The sequence below is a fragment of the Oncorhynchus tshawytscha genome, linkage group LG01, assembly GCF_018296145.1.
Source record: "Oncorhynchus tshawytscha isolate Ot180627B linkage group LG01, Otsh_v2.0, whole genome shotgun sequence".
NCBI lineage: Eukaryota > Metazoa > Chordata > Actinopteri > Salmoniformes > Salmonidae > Oncorhynchus > Oncorhynchus tshawytscha.
Window position 1 is genome coordinate 62,078,619 of NC_056429.1, and position 23,475 is coordinate 62,102,093.

Genomic DNA, 23,475 nt, shown 5'->3' on the forward strand with positions numbered 1-23,475 from the left:
AAAAAAAACCTGAACAAAGAACACATTTACCACAAAAAGGCAACAACATCTTCCCAAATACACATCTTAACCCCGAGAGGTCTCAGAACAAAATTGTAATTGCTGATCACACTAATACATCATGCGCAAATGTCCTGCTGTTTCAGTGATTGAGTGTTTAAAATGTGATTAGAGACTGAGTGTGTACAGGGGCTCTACAAAAATTCATGATTTTAATATGGCAAGAATTGAAGCGCAGTGAATGAGTTAAATGTTAATGTGGAGACACTTAGCAAAGGAGCTTAGTTTTGCGGAACATACAGTATTTCACTTCATGGAGAGTGACGAGAACCTAATGTATGTGGATATAGTATGAAACACCCAAGTTGGTATCGGTGAATATACATAAGCAGTTCCACTCAAAGCACACAGTTAGGCTTTCACTTTGTTTAGTATAATTCAGAAAGGTTACACCACGTGTACATTTATGCACGCTGTATAACATTCTTGTCATTTGCTAGCTAGCCAACTTCAGCAAACTCAGTCACGTCACATATTAAACCTGCAGCATTTTCGTTTGAGCTTTTTTTTCTACTGGGATATGTCATGATAATGTTGTTGATGGGTGATTTCAACTGGCTCAGAAAAAGTTGTCTTGTCTGGGCAACCACTTATATGGCACAACACTGTTTCCGAGGTCAGACAGGCTGTACCAGACAAAATGCCAGGCAAAAGGAAATAATGTGCGACTTGAGATAAATACAAGAGATGATTCAACAACATGAATATGATAATCTTATGAAAGTGCAGTGATACAACACTGCTTGGAACACTGCTCGTCCAAGCAGCATCCAGGGTTCAAACCACCAGTTTTATAATGTACTGTATTAGAGGATACCTTTTCTTAATCTTTCTATAGGGCTTTGGATTAGCCTTAGCTAAGTGTATACTTAACGTCACTGGCTCATAACGGTATAATAACCCAGCCTTTCTGTATTGATATTTGTGAGTAGGAAGAGAGCCTAGTGATGTAACAGATCTTACTTAAATTGCAGGGGCAGCATTGTTGGTATAGAAGACCCCGAGGCTCAGTTTGATTCCGGCAGATTAATTTAGCTTCCTTGGTTATGCAACACCATCTCGGCTTTCAAGCAGTCGCACCAGCCTCTGGATCACCTTTGACTCCTCACATGGGTGGCTATAGCTACTGAGCTACACTCCCCTGATACTGTAGCAGCTTGAGATGAAACAGAGCAAGAGGTCCTCAGAGATCTGAGTAATAACACCCCAGGAATGCAAACATTACCACCACCATTGGTAATAAAAACAAGATAACAGATCTTGTTTAGTTATGAAATGAAAAGTCTGAAATCATTGGTTAATTCAACATAAATGTATTCTCAGGATATTTTATCAATCACTACTGTGCTGTACATTTGACCAGAAATGTTTCTCTATGTGACATGTTAAAGCGAAGTCACAGATCACCACATGTCCCTAGAGGAAATGGTGACTGAATATGTGAAATTAAACTGAATTGAACAGGCAGTGATTTAAACTACATTCCACCCCTTCTCTACTGTGCTGCATTTACTTACACATACATCTTAATATAATACTGTAAATAGCATTGTGCCACTACCTACTATTTATTATCCACGTCACTCAAGTCTTGCCCCACAACAAATATGAGGGGAAATGAATGTATAGCACAGAGCAGTCTCCTTACAGCTGGTACTGAGGAACTGCTTCAGTTACACTAATGTAACTGACATAAAATCAATCCATCAAACGTGAAAGACTAGGCACCAGATTACTCAAAGAGAAGACACATGCAGCTACATTTACAGTTGTAGTCAGAAGTTTACATACACCTTAACCAAATACATTTTAACTCAGTTTTTCACAATTCCTGACATTTAAATCAGAGTAGCAATTCCCTGTCATTGGTCAGTTAAAATAAAGTGGTGATCCTAAGAAGGTGAAATGTCAGAATAATAGGAGAGAGAATGATTTACTTCAGCTGTTATTTATTTCATCACATTCCCAGTGGGTCAGAAGTTTACATACACTCAATTAGTATTTGGTAGCATTGCCTTTAAAATGTTTAACTTTGGTCAAACGTTATGGGTAGCATTCCACAAGAGTCACACAATAAATTGGGTGAATTTTGGCCCATTCCTCCTAACAGAGCTGGTGTAACTGAGTCAGGTTTGTAGGCCTCCTTAGTCGCACACGCTTTTTCAGTTCTGCCCACAAATTTTCTATGGGATTGAGGTCAGGACTTAAACTGTTTCCAATACCAGAGAAAAACCACACGGAGCGCGCTCTCATTCACACGCAACAAAAGTGCATGACACTTAGAAAGAATACGACTACTTCTTAATTTTTCAACAAAAAAATAAATAAAAATCGAACAATTTCTAAAGACTGTTGACATCTAGCGGAAGCCATAGGAACTGCAATCTGGGTCCTAGTAGTTCAGCTTCCTCATAGAAAAGCATTGGAAAATCCATTGACCTAAAAAAAAAAAAAATCCTGGATGGATTGTCCTTGGGGTTTTGCCTGCCAAATCAGTTCTGTTATACTCACAGACATTATTTTAACAGTTTTAGAAACTTTTGTGTTTTCTATCCAATACTACCATGCATATCCTAGCTTCTGGACCTGAGTAACAGGCAGTTTACGTTGGGCACCTCTGTCATCCAAACTTCCGAATACTGCCCCCTATCCCTAAGAAGTTTTAAACAACTCCTTTGTAAGATAAATGTTTGAAAATGAAATGCGTATGGAAACAGGTGAATTAACAGTCCTCAGTTAGCAGGCTCAAGCAAGCGAAAACCCACATGGTAGCAAAAACGAACTAGCAGAAATTGTTAACAAGTTTGAAATGATTTGCTGTAGGCTACTATTACTAGTTAACAAAAAAGCATCTGTCATATCAAATATATTCACCCAAGTGCAAGCTCTTGAGAATCCGCCGTACATGTGTTGAAGAGTGCACTGCACATGTGATGAAAGAATGCACTTTGCATGCAGAGGGTTGCAATTCCATTGACTTAGGGATACTTTAACCAAAATATGCCACAAGACCCAGATTTGCCTTGTGTATCCCACAAAAAAAGGTTCACTGTTATAAGCTAAACTTTTTGATCACTTTAAGCAAATTTCCCCAAATTCCAGGGCTTATTCCCATGGGAAATTTTCTGAAAATTTCCCAGAAAGTTTCTGACCCTTTGAAACCTACCTGGGAAACAAGGCATCTTTTCCAAAATGTTAACCATTCTGTTTGATGGGTTTACCGCAAACAGTTTAAACTAATTTCAAGAAAATGTTTCCTAGCCAACAGATTTTGCAAAGTAGAAACTAAAAATAAATATTTCAAGTTGAAGAGATATTTGTTAAGTAGAGATTTGTAGTTGGCCTCCCGAGTGGTGCTGCGGTCTAAGGCAGTGCTAGAGACATCCTTACAGATCTGTGTTCAATCGCGGGCTGTGTCACAGACCCACGAGGCGGTGCACAATTTGGCTCCACGTCGTCCGGGATAGGGGAGGGTTTGACCGGCTGGGATGTGCTTGTACCATGGTGCTCTAACGACTCATTATGGTGGCCAGCTGTACAGCGTTTCCTCTGACACATTGGTGAGGCTGGCTTCCGGGTTAAGCGAGCAGTACGGCTTGGCAGGGTTGTGTTTCGGAGGACGCATGGCTCTCGATCTTCACCTCCCCTAAGTCCTTACAGGAGTTGCAGCGATGGGACAAGACTGTAACTACCAATTGGATATTACGAAATTGGGGAGGAAAAGGGGTAAAGATACCATTAAAAAAGGGCCTTGTAGTTAATGTTATTACCAGTATCTGAAGTTTTAACCAGCTCTCAAACTGAGTGTCTGAGTAGCCCTTTCTACTCACAGCTCTTGTCATCCCGTATACGGTTTACAAATGGAAGATTTTTTTTCAATGATATGCACCTAAATTGGAACGCAGTGGCTGTACAGTGACATGCTATAGATGACGTCAGAGCTCTGGTTCTCCACTTCAAAATGCTGTATGGGTTTTGACTGACAGCCGTTATAAACCTGAGCACCGCACGCGACAAAAAGATGCCCCCATCCCTCCCACTAATTGGGCTACTTTTGCTGTAAATCGAGAGGAGTATTATTATTATTTTTCTGAAAGATGAGACATTGAGTATTATAATAAATACTGCTTTGATGTCATTCAAGCAAATCACACACCCGGGGGTCCAAATGTTCACTTTTCAATACTTTGTAACTGGCTAATATTGGCTAACTTGTTAGCTACTTCCATACACATAATGAGAGAACACCTCACTCCGACCATTTTACTCGCCCTAGCAGAGCTGGTTATCTAGAGCGTTGTTGACTAACTGCTGCTGGCAACAATTTAATTATGCTTTTTTGCCGACCATTTACTGACACCGGCCATATTAAAACAGGTATTTTTGTAAATTCATCACTTATTCTGCGCTCTCTGGCACCCTCTGAGAGTGCTCTGAAATCGGGGTAGGTGGCCAGACTAAATTTAAGAAAGCACTGAAAAGATGACTTGCATAATCACAAGTCATGACGTTAATTCCCTGCATAAATCTGCAGGTAGCTAACCAACCAAGATCAATGTTAGTCAGTTAACATTATGTTATAGCTAGTCAATCAAATGGCTCTTTCTGTCAAAATTAGAAATGTGTAATATCAGAAAATGTAGCTTGCTAGACTATTTTACCTGTATACATCATTCGTGGTTGGACGCGTCAGATGCCATGGTTGCCCTTAGATTGAAGTAATCTGGAGATGGGTGTTTTCTCCATCTACTTAGCTATCATACTCAACTCAGTCCTCCACAAAGTGGAGAACAACACTTATGCAGTTTTAATACACACACAAACACACACAAAAAGCAGAGCTAAACAGGATTACCTACACAAACTGACCAGCTCAATTAGACAGAAGCGTGCTATATGGCAGACCAATCCACACTCCTCTCTCGGCATGTCCAGCCCACCCATTATCTCAGCCAATCATGGCTAGCGGGAAGGTTGCTGTCTTTCTGTGGACAAACCAACTAGGCTCATAATTTAACAATTTCATTAGTATTTGCAAATGGCATACGAGTTAGTTATTAAGGCATGTGAAAGTTCACATGTTCCAGAAGGCATTTCTGCCCAAAAACACGTTTTGATTTTAAAAACATTACGATCAAACAGCTCTCCTGTGAAGTAGTGACCCACGACATATGCCTAGTTTCCTGAAACGAGTCACAATTAATGTAAAATGCACATAAAATCAACAGTGTAATGTTTGGATTCAGTCTTGTGTCAGGTGAACTGTTGTGTCCTCACCTTTTGGTCTAATAATTTCACCATCTCCAAAGTGTTCTTTTCTTAATTGCTACTATGGGCATGCATTTAGTACTTCTGTTAGAAACATTTCACTTTGGCCCTATCCATATACACTAATGGAAATGAGTCTAAGGGGTTAACATTGATAGGAGTGCAGTCTGATATTTGGAGCTGAAAATAGCCATATTACTGTCAAATAGTGCTAGTATACCTTCCTAGATTTTGCTTAATCCTAAATTGCTCTTGTTAGAGTACAATTCTGTCATTCACCCCTTGAGAAAATTCAAACAAAGTTAAGATGGAAAGAAAACACCTTTCAAATTCCCCAAAACTTTAATCAACATGGGGTCGTTTTCAAGAATCGTTCCCCTAAATAAAAATAAAACAAGCTCCCATATAGTGTAGATTAGTACCATTTAACCTAATTTCTGGTTGCATTAAGCTGACAACAAGAAGTGTGCTATCTTATTTTGGGCTGTTTGGTATCCAGCGCTAGAGTGTGACTCTCTGGAGTTCAGTGGCCTTGCGGTGAGCTGTGATGACACAAGGCACAAAGCTCTTGTTCCTCAACAGACGTTGAGTAGAGGTGATGTCAGGAAATTGGCGTGACTGAAGCCATTTTCCCCGACGTGAAAAAAATGGAATGTTTTCCCTGGGCTAAGAAAGTGTAGGTTGTGTTTGTATTGTGGAAATCACTGCATTGGATCCCCTCTGGGCTTTGTGACTTTACCTAAACATGATCATATGCAATCAGGATTCTTTACAGTAATCTACAAACATTCCATTTTAAAATCTATCCGAAATTTGAATTTATGTATATATATATATATATATATATTTTTTTTTTATGTCGAATGTAGATTCTGCCTACTGTAGGTTTCCAGAATAGCAGCTCTCCATAGCACTTAAAGGGATATTTTGGGTTATGTCTGACTTTACCAGAGTCAGGCAAATGCATGGATACCATTTTTATGTATCGACGTGCAGTTTGAAAGACTTTTAACCTCTTGAAGCTAGGGGGCACTATTTTATGTTTGGAAAAATAACGTTCCCAAAGTAAATGGCCTATTTCTCATGACCAGATGCTAGAATATGCATATAATTGACAGATTAGGATAGAAAAAAAAAAAAAACTTTCCAAAACTGTAAAAATATTGTCTGTGGGTATAACAGAACTGATATTGCAGGCGAAAGCCTGAGAAAAATCCAATCAGGAAGTGACTCTTATTTAGAAACTTCTGCTTTCCTATGCGTCCCTATTGAGCAGTGAATGAGATATCAACCAGATTCCTTTTTCTATGGCTTCCCTAATGTGTCTATTGTCACAATACATAGTTTCAGGCTTTTATTATGAAAAATGAGCCTGAACGTCAACATTGCGTCAGTGGTCAGCTGAAGTCTCTCAGTGTTTTGTGCGTAAAGGACAAATGCGGCCATTGTTTCTCTCTTTCCTACGAAGAAGCCATCTGTCCCGGTTGATTATATTATCGAATAGTTATTTGAAAAACACCTTGAGGATTGATTATAAACAACGTTTGCCATGTTTCTTTTGATATTATGGAGCTAATTTGGAATATTTTTCAGTGTTGTCGTGACTGCAATTTCTGGTCGTTTTCTCAGCCAAACGCGAAGAACTAACGGAGCTATTTTTGGCTACAAAACTAACTTTTCTGGAAAAAAGGAACATTTGCTATCTAACTGGGAGTCTTGTGTGTGAAAACAGCCGAAGCTCAAAGGTAAACGATTTAATTTGATTGCTTTTCTGATTTTCATGACCAGGTTGCCTGCTGCTAGCTAGGCATAATGCTATGCTAGGCTATCGATAAACTTACACAAATGCTTGTCTTGCTTTGGCTGTAAAGCATATTTTCAAAATCTGAGATGACAGGGTGATTAACAAAATGCTAAGCTATGTTTCAATATATTTAACTTGTAATTTCATGAATAGGAATATTTTCTAGTAATATTTATGTCTGTTGTGTTATGCTAATTCGTGTCAGTTGATGACAACAATCCGGGATGGGTAGTACCAAGAGGCTAACTGTTTTACTTTCCCCGAGACCACCACAATAGTTTCCTTGGCCACATATTCCCAGATTTTCATAAAACAGCCACACGTGGTCCCTTGTTCCTTCATCGCCCAATTTTGCATGAGGCAAAAGAGTAGGCTAGGTGCGCTTCAAATAACTTGTTCGGTGCAGGGGTGTAGTGCTGCCGGACTGCACCGGAGCATCAAGCCGCCACTTCTCACAATATTGCTCATTTGTGACTCGTTTCAGGAAACTAGGTGTGTGTCATCACTTCATAGCAGTGAACGTAAACTTTTTTAAAATTTAGATTTATGGGAGAGATGCCTTCTGGAACGTGAACTTTCATGTGCCTTAGTAACTAACTTGTATGCCATCTGTAAATACTAATAAAATTGTCAAATTACGAGCCTAGTTGGTTTAGCTACGGAAAAAGCCTGCAACCTTCCCGCTAGCCTGATTGGCTGAGATAATGAGTGGACTGGACATGACGAGAGATGAGTTCGGATTGGTCTGCCATGTAGCACGCTTCTGTCACTAACATGAGCTGGTCAGTATGTGTAGGTAATCCTTTCTAACACTGCTTTTTTGAAAGATATCACGTAGTAGAACTGCATAAGTGTTTGCGCTTTCTTTCTGGGGGGCCAAGTTTTAAAATCAGTGCAATGAGATATGATAGCTAAGGAGATGGAGTAATTTCTGGCGTTTTGATTGCAAATGGGATCAAAAAGAGAACACAAAGAAGGTTGTTGTATAAAACACCCGTCTCCAGATTACGTCTTGGGCAACCATGGCATCCGTGATGGAGAAGGGTCCACCCATGTAACGGTTACTAACTCACTTGTGTACATCGCTCTGGTCTGTACAATTTACCTAATTTTAGTGCCCAAAAAACATAATACGTCCAGATCAACTGTAGTATCAAAACAATTGTAAAGCACAATTTCTCCCCTTTCCAACAAAATCCATGACAAGACCTTCATGATGCTCATCTCTGTATGATTCAAGAAGGCAATGAGCTCTGTCTGGTTTAAAAAAAATGGCGGGTGGGGAAGCGAAACCTATTGCGTGATAGTGAAAGGGAGAGATGTCGTGTGGGGAAACCGCTTTTTTCACCCAATCTGTCCAATTTATCACCTCTAAAATGTAAATAAAATAAATAAAAGAGTTTATATAATGTCATTACATACCTATTTGAATCGTGTTGTTCGGGCAATGCTAAAGTTATCTTCAGGAGTAAACAGCGGCTGTCGCTGCTTTTGAAAGTCATGATGGCTTGCAGTGATGACGCAAAAAATGACTAGCTATCCCCCCTTACCCTGTCCCTTTCTTATTTTTAAATGGCGAGAGAAGTGCTACACCTGGTGGAGAGAGGCTGTAAGACACAGATTGCGTTGCTTTATGTGTGCTGTACGTAGTAGTCACCAACACTCTGGATAACATTAAAACAGCCTAACCAGCTTTGCTAGGGCGAGTAAAATGGTCAGAGTGAGATGTTCTCTCATTTGTGTCTGGAAGTAGCTAGCCAATGTTAGCCAGTTAGCTTGGGTGCTTGACTGCTGTTAGGCCAGAATGCTCGGATCAACCCTACTCCTCGACCAGAGCGTACAGAGCGAAACGTCCGTTCGTAAATTCAGAGCAATCTGACAGCGCTGAGTTTTACAAATGCCCATAGCACACTCTGGCACTCCAGATTAAATTTCCAAACTCACCTGTAGTATAAACCAGCCTTTAGTCTTGAAAGTTTTGGTTATTTAGGTCATGGCCTCCCATGTGAATCCTTAAAGAGATGGGTGGGAGAGAGGGTGTGAACTATGCTGAATGGGTGTGGACAAAGAAGAGCTCTCCAGAAGGTGTACCAAAAAATTCAAGGGCCATTTTCTCAAAAGTGAGATTACAAGTTCATCAACTTTCAAAGCAGAATTACCTTCCCATTGTTCCTTAACTGTAGTGTATGATATACAATTTTCTAGCTCTGAGTCGCTACTTTTATCCCATGGAAAAAACACAATTTAAAATGTTGCTGCAAAAGACCGAATCAAGCCGGTCGGTCACGTTTAGTGAAGTTACATCAAAGCTGAATCAATGTCTTAGAAGATCACATTGATTAATTAATGTTCTGCATAACAGAACCAAATATAATAGCATAGTATAACGTTACTGTCACATTTTTGGTTGGTCAGCTGAATAGTCCACCAAACTTTTGTGGCCAAAACTGCAAATGTCTTTAAAATATCATCCTCTTGTCCCACATTTGGGTATATTTCATGTGGTCAGCCTAAATGGACAGCCTATCCATGACAAAATTAACAGGCCTCTAATTTTATCATGAGAACAGCTAACTACAATTCAATCAAATAATGTAAGATCATCACATTTAACCACATTCCACTTTGTTCTGGCGTGTGTACAGTCTCCACTGATGGGACTTCTGTATATCCCTCAGGAAACGTCTCACCTTGGCTTGTCAGTTCCATCCTCTCAACAGTCCCTCTATAAAAAATAATCAGATCAAACTACTAAGATTGAGGTCCTTGGTTGAAATGTTTTCTATATTCAGGGAACTAGCCTTTGTTTCAATTGGTCCGGATCATTCAATTGAAGTTTGGAAGATTATAGCCGACCAATAACTTGGTTTGTTATTGCAAATTTTGTAGTGATGGTAGAACGTCGATTTAACACAAGTTTCACCACACTTAGCTACTTGCTAATGTAAGCTAGCTAATAGCTTGAAAATACTTCCAATAGTGTCAACAATCTTCAGTCACGGCTGCGAGGTAAAAATATTGCCATTGATGAGCAATGTCAGTCTGTTGATGTACTCCTTCTTCTGTTGGGTTTGCCTATGATATACTGTTCTCACACTTTGCTTACTTAATATCTAGCAAACATGTTCAAAACTGGCCAGCTGTGTAGACACTCATGCGCAGCCTATCCTTGTTTGCACCATCTCAGTGGATAAACTAAATGCATAGTTCAGAGAATTTTTTTTTAAAGGAAATGTTTTTCAAACAACTATAATCAAAATATTAATTGTGAAGAATACTTTAAAGTGCCCAGCTTTGGAGTAGTTAGGTCTATTTCCCTCCTTTGAGAGGAGCTGGCTAGTAGATACCCAGAGATCTCCAGCAGTTGCGCTAAGCTAACGATATGCTACCTTTTAACTTCCTTCAAACTGCACGCAAATATAAAAATGGTATCCATGAGTTTGCCTGACACTGGGTAAGTACAGTAGGAAAATACCCTAAAGAAAGTATCCCATTAAGCCTAGATACTCTCATACTTGTCTACACGGACTACCCTGCTGCCCTTTCACAGCAGCCTTAGCCCTAAGTCAACTTAAGGGTCACTTCTCTATCGGTCTTCGTCTATAGCCTAAACATCACCATTGAAGAGCATGGTATATTTCAAAGTGTTAGTATTGCCCCAGCAGTTGGCCACAGTTCAAGCAACCCATAGTCCCTTAGATATAGGTCGGCCATATCAAAGTCTGCCCCAGTGATCTGGCACATGCTCAGTTTCCTAACAAAGGGGACATTTTAATACTTAATGATGCCAAATTTCACCTGTTCTGCATCAAGCTATTATCATTCAATCTGTCAGGAGGTTGGTCCTGTAGGATAGGGGTGAGTTTAGTGAAAAAACAATGCTTTGGAGTACGTGATTTTGAGAGATGACCTTTATTTGGTTGTTTAAGTAAACGTGAAAGAAATGGAAAATTTGAGAAAAGAATGAGGACCATTTTCACATTGATCTCAAGGTTTATAGTTTATGGTGACTGTAAGGGATCTAAATCAGGAAATGTAAAACTTTTGCGTGACATGGTGTGTAATTTGAACTAGTGTGACCAGTTCAATATCCTAAATCTTGTCCACCACTGAGACTTAACTGTCTTCCATGTGCGTGACAATATCTTGACTAGTTTTCAACTGAACTTCAATCCAACTTTCACTATGTTCGCGGTCTTGGTGCATACAGTTGAAGTCGGAAGTTTACATGCACTTAGGTTGGAGTCATTAAAACTCAACCACTCCACAGATTTCTTGTTTACAAACTATAGTTTTGGCAAGTCGGTTAGGACATCTACTTTGTGCATGACACAAGTCATTTGTCCAACAATTGTTTACAGACAGATTATTTCACTGTATCACAATTCCATTGGGTCAGACGTTTACATGCACTAAATTGACTGTGCGTTTAAACAGCTTGGAAAATTCCAGAAAATGATGTCAAGGCTTTAAAAACATACCCCAAGCGACTTACAGCTGTAATCGCAGCAAAAGGTGGAGCTACAAAGTATTAACTTAAGGGGGCTGAATAATTTTGCACGCCCAATTTTTCAGTTTTTGATTTGTTAAAAAAGTTTGAAATATCCAATAAATGTCGTTCCACTTCATGCTTGTGTCCCACTTGTTGTTGATTCTTCACAAAAAAATACAGTTTTATATCTTTATGTTTGAAGCCTGAAATGTGGCAAAAGGTCGCAAAGTTCAAGGGGGCCGAATACTTTCGCAAGGCACTGTAACAGACCTTTGGGATTGCAAAAGGATGAAGATCTTCAAAGGTAAACAATTTAATTTATCGCTATTTTTGACTTTCGTGATGCATCCGTTTGGTTGGAAAATGTTTTTCATGCTTTTGTATGCGGTGCGCTGTCCTCAGATAATCGCATGGTATGCTTTCACAGTAAAGCCTTTTTGAAATCTGACAAAGCGGCTGGATTAAAAATAACTTAATCTTTAAACCGATGTATAACGCTTGTATTTTTTATGAATGTTTATTATGACTACTTCTGTATTTTGAATTTGGCGCTTTGCAATGTCACCGGATGTTGTCGAGGTGGGTCGCTAGCGGAACGCCTGCGCCAGAAAGGTTAATCTAACTAACTATTTATCTGCACATGGAATTGGATTTGTCCCCCCCCCCCTCATTTTTACAGGAAAATGTCTCAGGCACTATCTGATGTGTGGAGACATTTCACTGCAGCTAATGTAGAAGGAAAAGCTGTGTACATTTGCAAATACTGTGCCAAATCATATGTGAAGAAGCAACAAGGATTCAGAAGCATCTGGCCAAGTGCATAATGTTCCCTTGGCGCTCACAACAAGCAACCTCTGACAAAAGTCCCACTACTTCTATTCGAGGTGAAAATTATGAATCAGACACCTTATCAATAGCAACTGCTCATGTTCCGCCTGGAATCAGAAGTTTTTTTGACTCAATGGAGGAACGTAGTCAGAGAAATGCTGATGAATGTCTTGCTCGAGCTGTGTATGCAACTGGTTCACCTCTGATGCTCACAGACAATGTGTATTGGAAGAAATTTCTGAATGTTCGTCACCCAGCATACACCCTTACAACCAGACATGCTTTATCTACTCATTTGCTGGTGCAGAGTCCCATGGAGTTCAAGTGAAGGTCAAGCAAATTATAGAGAAAGTATTGCAATCATCTCTGATGGGTGGTTGAATGTTTGTGGGCAAGGAATAACAAACTACATCATCTCCACCCCTCAACCAGTATTCTACAAGAGCACAGACACAACAGACACATTGGTCTCTACATTGCAGATGAGATGAAGGCAGTCATCAATGACCTTGGACCACAGAAGGTAATGGCACTGGTGACAGACAATGCTGCAAACATGAAGGCTGCTTGGTCTAAAGTGGAGGAGTCCTACCCTCACATCACCCCATTGGCTGCACTGCTCATGCATTGAACCTGCTCCTCAAGGACATCATGGCACTGAAAACATTCTACAAGAGAGCCAAGGAAATGGTTAGGTATGTGAAGGGTCATCAAGTTATTGCAGCAATCTCACCAAGCAAAGTGAGTAGAATAAGAGCACCAGATTGAAGCTGGTGTTGTCATCATGTTTGACAGTCTCCTGGACGGGAAGGAGTCTCTCCAAGAAATTGCCATATCACAGTCTGCCGATATGGACAGCCCCATCAAATCAAATTTTTATTTGTCACATACACATAGTTAGCAGATGTTAATGCGAGTGTAGCGAAATGCTTGTGCTTCTAGTTCCGACAATGCAGTAATAACGAACAAGTAATCTAACTAACAATTCCAAAAAAACTACTGTCTTATACACAGTGTAAGGGGATAAGGAATATGTACATAAGGATATATGAATGAGTGATGGTACAGAGCAGCATAGGCAAGATACAGTAGATGATATCGAGTACAGTATATACATATGAGATGAGTATGTAAACCAAGTGGCATAGTTAAAGTGGCTAGTGATACATGTATTACATAAGGATGCAGTCGATGATATAGAGTACAGTATCTACGTATGCATATGAGATGAATAATGTAGGGTAAGTAACATTATATAAGGTAGCATTGTTTAAAGTGGCTAGTGATATATTTACATCATTTCCCATCAATTCCCATTATTAAAGTGGCTGGAGTAGAGTCAGTGTCATTGACAGTGTGTTGGCAGTAGCCACTCAATGTTAGTGGTGGCTGTTTAACAGTCTGATGGCCTTGAGATAGAAGCTGTTTTTAAGTCTCTCAGTCCCAGCTTTGATGCACCTGTACTGACCTCGCCTTCTGGATGACAGCGGGGTGAACAGGCAGTGGCTCGGGTGGTTGATGTCCTTGATGATCTTTATGGCCTTCCTGTAGCATCGGGTGGTGTAGGTGTCCTGGAGGGCAGGTAGTTTGCCCCCGGTGATGCGTTGTGCAGACCTCACTACCCTCTGGAGAGCCTTACGGTTGAGGGCGGTGCAGTTGCCATACCAGGCGGTGATACAGCCCGCCAGGATGCTCTCGATTGTGCATCTGTAGAAGTTTGTGAGTGCTTTTGGTGACAAGCCGAATTTCTTCAGCCTCCTGAGGTTGAAGAGGCGCTGCTGCGCCTTCCTCACGATGCTGTCTGTGTGAGTGGACCAATTCAGTTTTTCTGTGATGTGTATGCCGAGGAACTTAAAACTTGCTACCCTCTCCACTACTGTTCCATCGATGTGGATGGGGGGGGTGTTCCCTCTGCTGTTTCCTGAAGTCCACAATCATCTCCTTAGTTTTGTTGACGTTGAGTGTGAGGTTATTTTCCTGACACCACACTCCGAGGGCCCTCAACTCCTCCCTGTAGGCCGTCTCGTCGTTGTTGGTAATCAAGGATCCTCCTGGATGATGTATTTTGGGAGAGAGCGGTAAGCAGCCTACAACATATAGCAGTAAAAGTTGCACAGATTGAGGGCGACAATGACATCCTGTCTGATGTTCAGACTCTGCTTGCAGATGTAAGAGAAGAAATTTGTAGTGCCCTACCCATTTCACTGTTGCTCCAAGCAGAGGAAACTGCAGTTCTGAAATACATCAAAAAACATGAAGACTTCTGCCTGAAGCCCATACACGCAGCATGTTGGACCCCAAGTATGCTGGTATGGTGTCATTACTACAGTGCCTCTCCACCTTGGCCTGGAAGAGGGCAAGGTTCTTGGCAGTCTGGCGAAGTACACTTCCAAGCAAGGGCTTTGGGATGGAGATGCAATATGGCAGTCGTGCCAACATAACTTATCAGCCACTTGGTGGAAGGGGCTTTGTGGATCTGAGGCTCGTTCCCCTGTTGCCTCAATCATCCTCCAAATCCCAACAACATCAGCCGCCTCAGAGAGCAACTGGTCCTTGTATGGGAACAAACACAAACCAAAGCACGCAATAGGCTGACCGATACAAGGGTTGAAAAATGTGAGGCATTTTGATCCTGGCAACGAGCCATCCTCAATAAGGTTGGAAAGTGAGGATGAGGCCTTAGTCACAACAAGCAACAAGATGAGGCCTTAGAGGTAGACATTGAGGAGGTCCAGGGAGAAGACATGGAAGTCTGAGACGAAGACAACCAAATTTTTAGTTTCTAGACTATCATTTTACAGATACATGTTGAAAACATTTGTGGGAGATGCAATGGATCATTGTGGATCATTCAATATTCTCTTTCTTTTGTTGTTCAGTGAAATCATTCCATGTGAAGAGTCTACTCATTTAATTAAAGTTCAATTTGTTACTATTTTTTTATATATTTTTTTATTCTATTGGAAGGATTTAATCATTTGCAATTATGTCTACTTATGAGAAGGTAAAAGGTTTATGTCTCCATATGATATGGTAAATATATCCAATGCAAAAAACATCTATATTTAAATGCTATATTAATTTGCATATATTTCCATTAATTCCCATATATTCCCACAGAAAAAGTTTCCACCTCTGAATATTCCCCAAAATGTGCAACCCTGTTCCCAGGGGGTTCTCAAATTCCACTATGGTGGGATTTATTTTATGCTAACAACTGTGCAACCCATCTTTTTTCCAATGGACTATTTTGATTTGATTGTGTATGCGAAAAGTAGAGCAGTATTACAAAAAGTGACATCACCAAACAACCAACTGCACTTAAACAGACCAGGCAGCATTTTAAACATTTAACCACCACTTGCCATCACTAATCAATATGGGAAATTCATCAAAATGAATGAGTTGTAAACTAATCTCAAATCAAACAGAACAATGTATGGCCAGAAGCATCATAAGCCACCATTACATTGTCCTTTCTCCTTGTGAAACTCACCCAGTAGCTGGACCCCTCGTGTCAGGCCGTAGACGTCTATGAGAGCCCAGAGTGGCTCGGAGGCATGGACCCCGCAGAAGAACAGTATGGGGCTAGAGTCAATGATACGGTAGAAGACCCGGCCCTTCTTGTCCACCCAGAAGGAGATGATGTTGCCCTCGTTGGACAGCTCCTCGGGCAGGGCCTTGGCCCAGAATCCATTCTGTGAGACAAGGTCTGGGCAGGCGTACTTAGGCAGGTTGTCTGGGTTGATGCGGGATGGGTCCTTGGAGGTGAAGCCCAGACGCAGGGCTCCGCTCCAGCAGCACTGCTTCTTAGTGATCTGGAGGAGAACAGGTAAAGGGGTTTGTACCATTTAAAACATGATAAAAGAGAGTTAAGCTGGTGAATAACCTAAACACCATTCCATTAGTCGTGTTTGTCTAAGATTTATCACTCCACATTCTGGTTGGCCATATGTTAAAACTTTTGACAAACAAAATGGTAAACAACAACAAAAATAGACATGTCTGTTTATCATCTGGCTATTCTTGTCTCACCTCATTTAAAACCTCCATTTACACTGCTTTCACCGTGTAAGATAACAGTACGGCTCACATGGCAATGCTTCCCATGCTCTTTCACTTTCGAGACATAGATGGACTGATAGGTGAAGTGGAAACGTTTGCTATGCTGCTTTGGCCCACACAGAATCAGGGTAATAAAGGCAACATACATAGTGAGAGAGACAAACAAAAACATTTATGGAAAACAGTTAGACTAAAAGAAAGAGATGAAAGAGTTTCTGCTTATAAAACATGGTCCACCTCCCAGTCTGTCCATACCTTGAGGCGGACCTGCTCGAACAGGGCAATGGGCCGGTTGCTGAAGGTGATGGCGTTGCAGAAACTGGCCTGTCTCTTGACGGTCCTCTGGGCCATGTCCATGACGATCTGGGAGCCCTTGGCACTAGGGTGGAAGAGCAGTGGAAAGGAGGACCTGCTGCCTCCACACTGCTGGTTAGGCAGACATCTCTTGGTGGGCTTATGGCGGCAGCGGTGAGACGTGGTGGGGAAGGGGCCACCCAGAGAATCTGAAAAGCAGGAAGCATGGGGGGAGTTTGTAGATATAACTAAGAACATTACTTAAGAGATCAGAAAAGTATTACTGAACAAAATATAGGAACCTAAATATGTCCAGCTGTTGTCTGGCATCCACTGTATAAATATGCACCACGTCAATATAGCAATGCATCAGCAGTACACACACAATCAAAACTTCCTTTCTTCAATTTGTGATGATGACTGGGTGTATGTGCCTTTAGTAAGCATTTAACTCAAGCTCCATTTTCAGAAATCATATCAAGGAGTGCAAACAAAATGAAATATAGTTATGTTAGTCATCTCGATTTTCTCAGATAAAAACATAAGAATAAGAGCTGCTTGGTAAGCAGAAAGAATTGTGCAGCTGCGAGAAACTCATACAAAATTAGGTCATTTCTGTAAAAGGCAATTTCCTGTAACGCCTATATTTTTTGCTATTCCACAGCTTGCCAATTTGGCACTGGTTTGGTCATGAGTCTTGAATATATCTACATGAGAAAATAACAGATTTTGAGAGCAGCAGTTAGCACTGATGATAATACTCTGGCAAGAACAGTCAACATTTGGAAAACAGGCAGATGTTCCCTTTCAGTCAGTCAACTTCAGTACAACACACTATAGGGAGTAGCACTCTCCCGACTTCGGTTTAAGGATCTACAATCACGCCTGATAAGGCCAATGAAATCCACACCTCGCTGGAGCCCCGCCTTCCACAGGTGATAAGTGTGAGGCACTGTTCTCCTACTTGTCCTCGGAACAGGTTCTCTTGACAATAGTGTAGCATTCTTTAGGGGGCTTGGTGTTTCCGATAGTGACTTCCTTTCCCGGGTGCCTGCACCTCAGCAGAGTCTTATGTCTCCAGGCTCCTGTGCGCTCTGTTTCCGGTTATGGGAGACTACTCAAAGGTGAGAGGGTGACAAGGTTCTGTGGGTATCTTCTCACCACATGTGTCTGCCTTGGTTAAGCAAGGTATCTTCTCAGAAGGGTCCTGGTCCCTTCTCAGTGATCCGGTCCTATGTAGACTTGAGACCAGGATAGCTAACATGCCCTGCATAGTGTGCTAGCCAGGTTAGCTAACTTGCAGAGGTGAGCTAGCTACTGCTGGCTATTCCAGCTTCCTAAAGGTGAATTGCTTGGGTAGTTAATTTGTTTAGTATGCATTTCTTGTGTTAAGTTATTATAAACAGACCTTGCTGTGGTCAGAGGCTAGTTAGCCTAGCTTAGAAGCTTCATCATGCATAACTTCCGGCTAATGAAGCTTAATATCTCCCCCCCAGCGTTATGGAAATCCCATTCCTATTACAAAATCCTGGAGTTGGAGGAATGTGGGGCTTGCAGGAAACCTCCGATGGGGAAGCAGTCTCCGAGCACTTGGATTGGGTAACCCCAGGAGCGAGGGGCCTTAGCACGGGTCTGAGTGACCGGTGCACCCCTTCACAAAAACATTTGTGACGCCAGTGCCCCCACGTTTGGTTACGGCCAAACGGGTGCTACGTCAGCTATTGCCAGAGCCACCTGTGTCCATTGGCTCCAGAGCAGCACAGAGGCCTAAGGCACTGCATCTCAGTGCAAGAGGTGTCACTACAGTCCCTGGTTCAAATGCAGGCTGAATCACATCCGGCCGTGATTGGGAGTCCCATAGAGCGGCGCACAATTGGCCCAGCGTTGTCTGGGTTTGGCCGGGGTAGGCAGTCATTATAAATAAGAAAAATTGTTTGTAACTGACTTGCCTAGTTAAATAAAATAAAAAATAAGGGATTGGGCTTCATCCAGGCTTGACAGTCTCACAGAAGTACAACTTAGTTTGGAAGCTTGATGCCCCATCTGTTAACTCGCATTCCATTGTGTTCACATGGCTCAAGGGGTATTTAAATCTCTCCATGATGAGAGTAATAAGTTGGGTGATTCACTCTCTGTCCAAGGGGGCACAACGTCAAGGTGGGTCATTACTGGCATTCATTGCTGATTCCTGCCTGTAATTCACTAGTCCCTATGAGGTGCTTAGTGATACAGGTTATGGGATTCTATAGGCGATTGGTTTCATTCCTAGGAATAGGATTAAATTACAAATCACCAGTCTCTTACCACAGAAAGGGGGTCAGTTTTTCAGAGCTGTCCATCCCTTTCCAGCTGGGTTAAAAGGTGCTGTGGCACTGGTACATATGACCGATGGGTATGAAAACCGCTATAATTAAGGTTTTCCACTGGATCCATCTTACTGCCTAAACCGGGTGAGGCTCGTTGTGACAGAATAACCCAAGAGCCACTGCCAATCAGAGTTCATCACTGATTGCCGGAGCCCCCGAACCCAGCTTAGACCAGGCTTCAGGCAAACCTTGGTGCATAAACACAGTTGTGTCAACTCAAAGTTCCACAGTATTTACAGGTGTCAGAAGTGTTGAGTCTTCCACATGTGGGATCAATGAAGTGTCCCTTCTCCACATTCAGACACATGGTGCTAGAGAGTGATGTAAAGGGAAAAATAACCAAATCTCTCCCAGTACACAATGTGGCACCCCTTCAGATGGCACTTGACTGCTCTAACCAAATGGCACACATGCGCAGTGTTGCTCTGGATCATGCGTATAGTGATGTCAGGGTACCATCTGAAATTTGTTGCGCGTCCCCCATGCTTCTACGACGTCATTACACTGACTGTTCAAGGCCTCAGTGCCCGTTTTGAGAGGGGGAATATCCTCCAGTTTCCAGACGCAGGCAATCAGAGTGGTTTCTATGTCAGATACAGGACGGCTGGTACAGCTGGTATTTCCCGGATCTGGGTCAGGACTTTACGCCCCGCTCAAAACTTGTCCCCTAGTAAGCATCTCAGTCTATGAATTCAGAATGCTCACGAGCCACAGGCTATTACAGTCAACATGCTGGTGGCAAGCAGTGTTACAAACATACATGCTGGTGTCCCATACTCAGTCTGAAGGCTTCATAGGAAACTGAACAAAAACTTTTCCGGCTCCATCTCAGAACATTCCGTTTCTGGGTCTCGAGTCAGTGAATCACGCTTTTCTATCCCCATAGGGGGTGTCCAGGTTCTGCCTCTGATTAACCCAATTTCATCTGTGTCACGCAGTGTGTTTTCACCAGTGCCTACACCTACAGGGGATGATGACTTCTATGATAGAAAATGTTCCCCTGGGGCTATTGTTGTTGCGGCCTTTCCAGCACCGAGTGCTAGTCGCTCAACTTCCACGCATCTCACAGCCTAGTCGGTCATGTCGAATGTCTCTGTTGAGCCTACAGACCCTGGCCAAGGGGTGAGACCCCCTATTGTCAGGAGGCTCCCATGGTGTCAGTTGTACCCCGCAGGATGATCATGAAAGATGCATCCCTCAGCTAATCCAGCTCGTGGCAGGCACTCTCTTAGCAGCGTCTCTCCAGCTGGAACAGGAGAAATTCACTAGGCAGTGCACCTTGTGTATAATACCCAGACCTCCACAATCTTGCAGGGTCAGGTCTGGGTGGTCTGCCATGGGCCATTTCATTTAGTATTCGTTGTGGGTCGGCTTAGGGCGTGATACCATGGGGAAATAGTATGTTGTACCAAAGTTGACTGACTGGAAGGTAACGTTATGACTATAACTACTGTTCCCTGAAAGAGGGAAACGAGGTACAACACCTGTTTAGCCCCTGCATGTTCCTGTGATCGGTGAAGAGCGGTATTAAAATGAAGGAATTAATCCGAGCCTCATGCTTATCACCTGCGGAAGGTGGGGCTTCCAGCAAGGCGCAAATTTAATTGGCCTTGTAAGGCGTGATTGTAGATCCTTAAACCAAGTATGTTGCACCTCGTTTCCCTCTTTCAGTGAACAGTAAGTTATAGTCATGATGTTACGTTTTCATCCTACAATAGTTACAAGTGGGAGGAAATTAATGAGTCATTCATGAATGTGAAATGCATGATTCCAAAGGCCCTTGAGAAGGTAGTTAACAAGAATAGGTAGCCAGGATATTAACTTTGGTGATGAACCGTAAGACTGCTAAAATACTCATCAGAGAGATGGTGAAAGCGACACAGTAGTGATGATGAGGATGACTAGTAGTTCGCTTTATGTGTAACCCAACATCTCTGGATGTGCCTAATGTTAAATTGATTGCATGAAGGCTGCATGAATGACTGTCTTTATGAACATGTTGCAGGCAGTCATCAGGAAAAACAAAGTCAATGACTAAGAGCAAGAAAATAGTATTGCCATTCAATGTGCTATTCAAAGCTTTGGACATGTTAGAGGAAGCAGCAAATAGAAATCCCAAAAACATATTGTATACATTTCCCTGAACAAGCAGAAACACAAATGTGTATAACAGGAATGAAAAACTACTACAAAGCTACTGCGGGGCGTATCTGACTTGTAGTAAATTAAAGAATGCATCATGGGTAATAAACCGCTCTGACACATACATCCTTCAATGCCGCTGTAATTGACTCAATCTACTTCTTACATCTGGCATTTTTTTTAAAACACTAAGCGCTAAATCAACAGTTAGGCTACTCCCATTGGTTAACCCCCATCTCTCATCAAATCATTACAACAATGCCAAGGACACAGAGTTATCATGGTGATATTTCTGGTTAGGTCATCCCAAATAATGCATTTTTCAGACAAATTTGTGGGAATGAGGCATATGTAGCTCATGTTCTTTTTTGACTTTCATTTAGCTGATTGTCAAATTATCAGAACAGCAGTTTTCAGTTCTTTCCACAGATTCTCGATTGGATTCAGGTCTGGACTTTGACTTGGCCATTCTACCACCTGGATATGTTTATTTTTGAACCATTCCATTGTAGATTTTGCTTTATGTTTTGGATCATTGTCTTGTTGGAAGACAAATCTCCATCCCAGTCTCAGGTCTTTTGCAGACTCCATCAGGTTTTCTTCCAGAATGGTCCTGTATTTGGCTCCATCCATCTTCCCATCAATTTGAACCATCTTCCCTGTCCCTGCTGAAGAAAAGCAGGCCCAAACCATGATGCTGCCACCATGTTTGACATTGGGGATGGTGTGTTCAGTGTGATGAGCTGTGTTGCTTTCACGCCAAACATAACATTTTGCATTGTTGCCAAAAAATTCAATTTTGGTTTCAGCTGACCAGAGCACCTTCTTCCACATGTTTGGTGTGTCTCCCAGGTGGCTTGTGGCAAACTTTAAACAACACTTTTTATGGATATCTTTAAGAAATGGCTTTCTTCTTGCCACTCTTCCATAAAGGCCAGATTTGTGCAATATATGACTGATTGTTGTCCTATGGACAGAGTCTCCCACCTCAGCTGTAGATCTCTGCAGTTCATCCAGAGTGATCATGGGCCTCTTGGCTGCATCTCTGATCAGTCTTCTCCTTGTATGAGCTGAAAGTTTAGAGGGACGGCCAGGTCTTGGTTGATTTGCAGTGGTCTGATACTCCTTCCATTTCAATATTATCGCTTGCACAGTGCTCCTTGGGATGTTTAAAGCTTGGGAAATCTTTTTGTATCCAAATCCAGCTTTAAACTTCTTCACAACAGTATCTCGGACCTGCCTGGTGTGTTCCTTGTTCTTCATGATGCTCTCTGCGCTTTTAACGGACCTCTGAGACTATCACAGTGCAGGTGCATTTATACGGAGACTTGAGTACACACAGGTGGATTGTATTTATCATCATTAGTCATTTAGGTCAACAATGGATCATTCAGAGATCCTCACTGAACTTCTGGAGAGAGTTTGCTGCACTGAAAGTAAAGGGGCTGAATAATTTTGCACGCCCAATTTTTCAGTTTTTGATTTGTTAAAAAAGTTTGAAATATCCAATAAATGTCGTTCCACTTCATGATTGTGTCCCACTTGTTGTTGATTCTTCACAAAAAAATACAGTTTTATATCTTTATGTTTGAAGCCTGAAATGTGGCAAAAGGTCGCAAAGTTCAAGGGGGCCGAATACTTTCGCAAGGCACTGTATTCTTGCTCATCAGCTCATATCTTCTAGGAGTCAAGAGCTTTTCAGACTACCCAAGAAACAAATCAATTAGGCAGCACAGGCAGCCAGTGGCACATTAAATTGGGGACGACGGGCTCAAAGTAATGGCTGGAACGGAATAAATTGAATGGTATCTTACACATCAAACATGGTTCCATTCACACCATTTCAAACGTTATTATGAGCCTTCCTTCCCTCAGCAACCCCCTGTGTTAATATTGGCAACAGAGCATCATGAGGCATTTAAGACCACAGGCTATTTGCAGCTGCTTCAATTTCAAGGCAGAAATATTGTGCGGTGGGTAAGCACTCCCGTATCCTTATCCATGAATGTAAATATAGCATAATTTGAAGAGGACATTTTATCAGGAAATTAACCAAATGTGCTTTTACAGAGTTTGTTTATTTGTGAAACTCTTTTAGGTTGTGGCTGCCAATAGAACTCCAATGAATTGTTTGGGCTGAACTGTCATATGATGCT

At 41.7% G+C, this 23,475-nt stretch overlaps 1 protein-coding gene across 1 annotated transcript in view; it reads right to left on the bottom strand.

Moving 5' to 3' along the window:
• LOC112254582 (E3 ubiquitin-protein ligase NEURL1-like) overlaps positions 1-23,475 on the bottom strand; it is a 62,020-nt gene that overhangs the window by 33,836 nt on the left and 4,709 nt on the right. Inside the window, exons 2-3 of the mRNA XM_024427292.1 lie at positions 16,773-17,020; positions 15,949-16,270 (exon numbers count right to left, since the gene is read on the bottom strand). Of these exons, the coding sequence (XP_024283060.1) occupies positions 15,949-16,270; positions 16,773-17,020 (570 nt within the window). The remainder of the gene's footprint in view (positions 1-15,948; positions 16,271-16,772; positions 17,021-23,475) is intronic.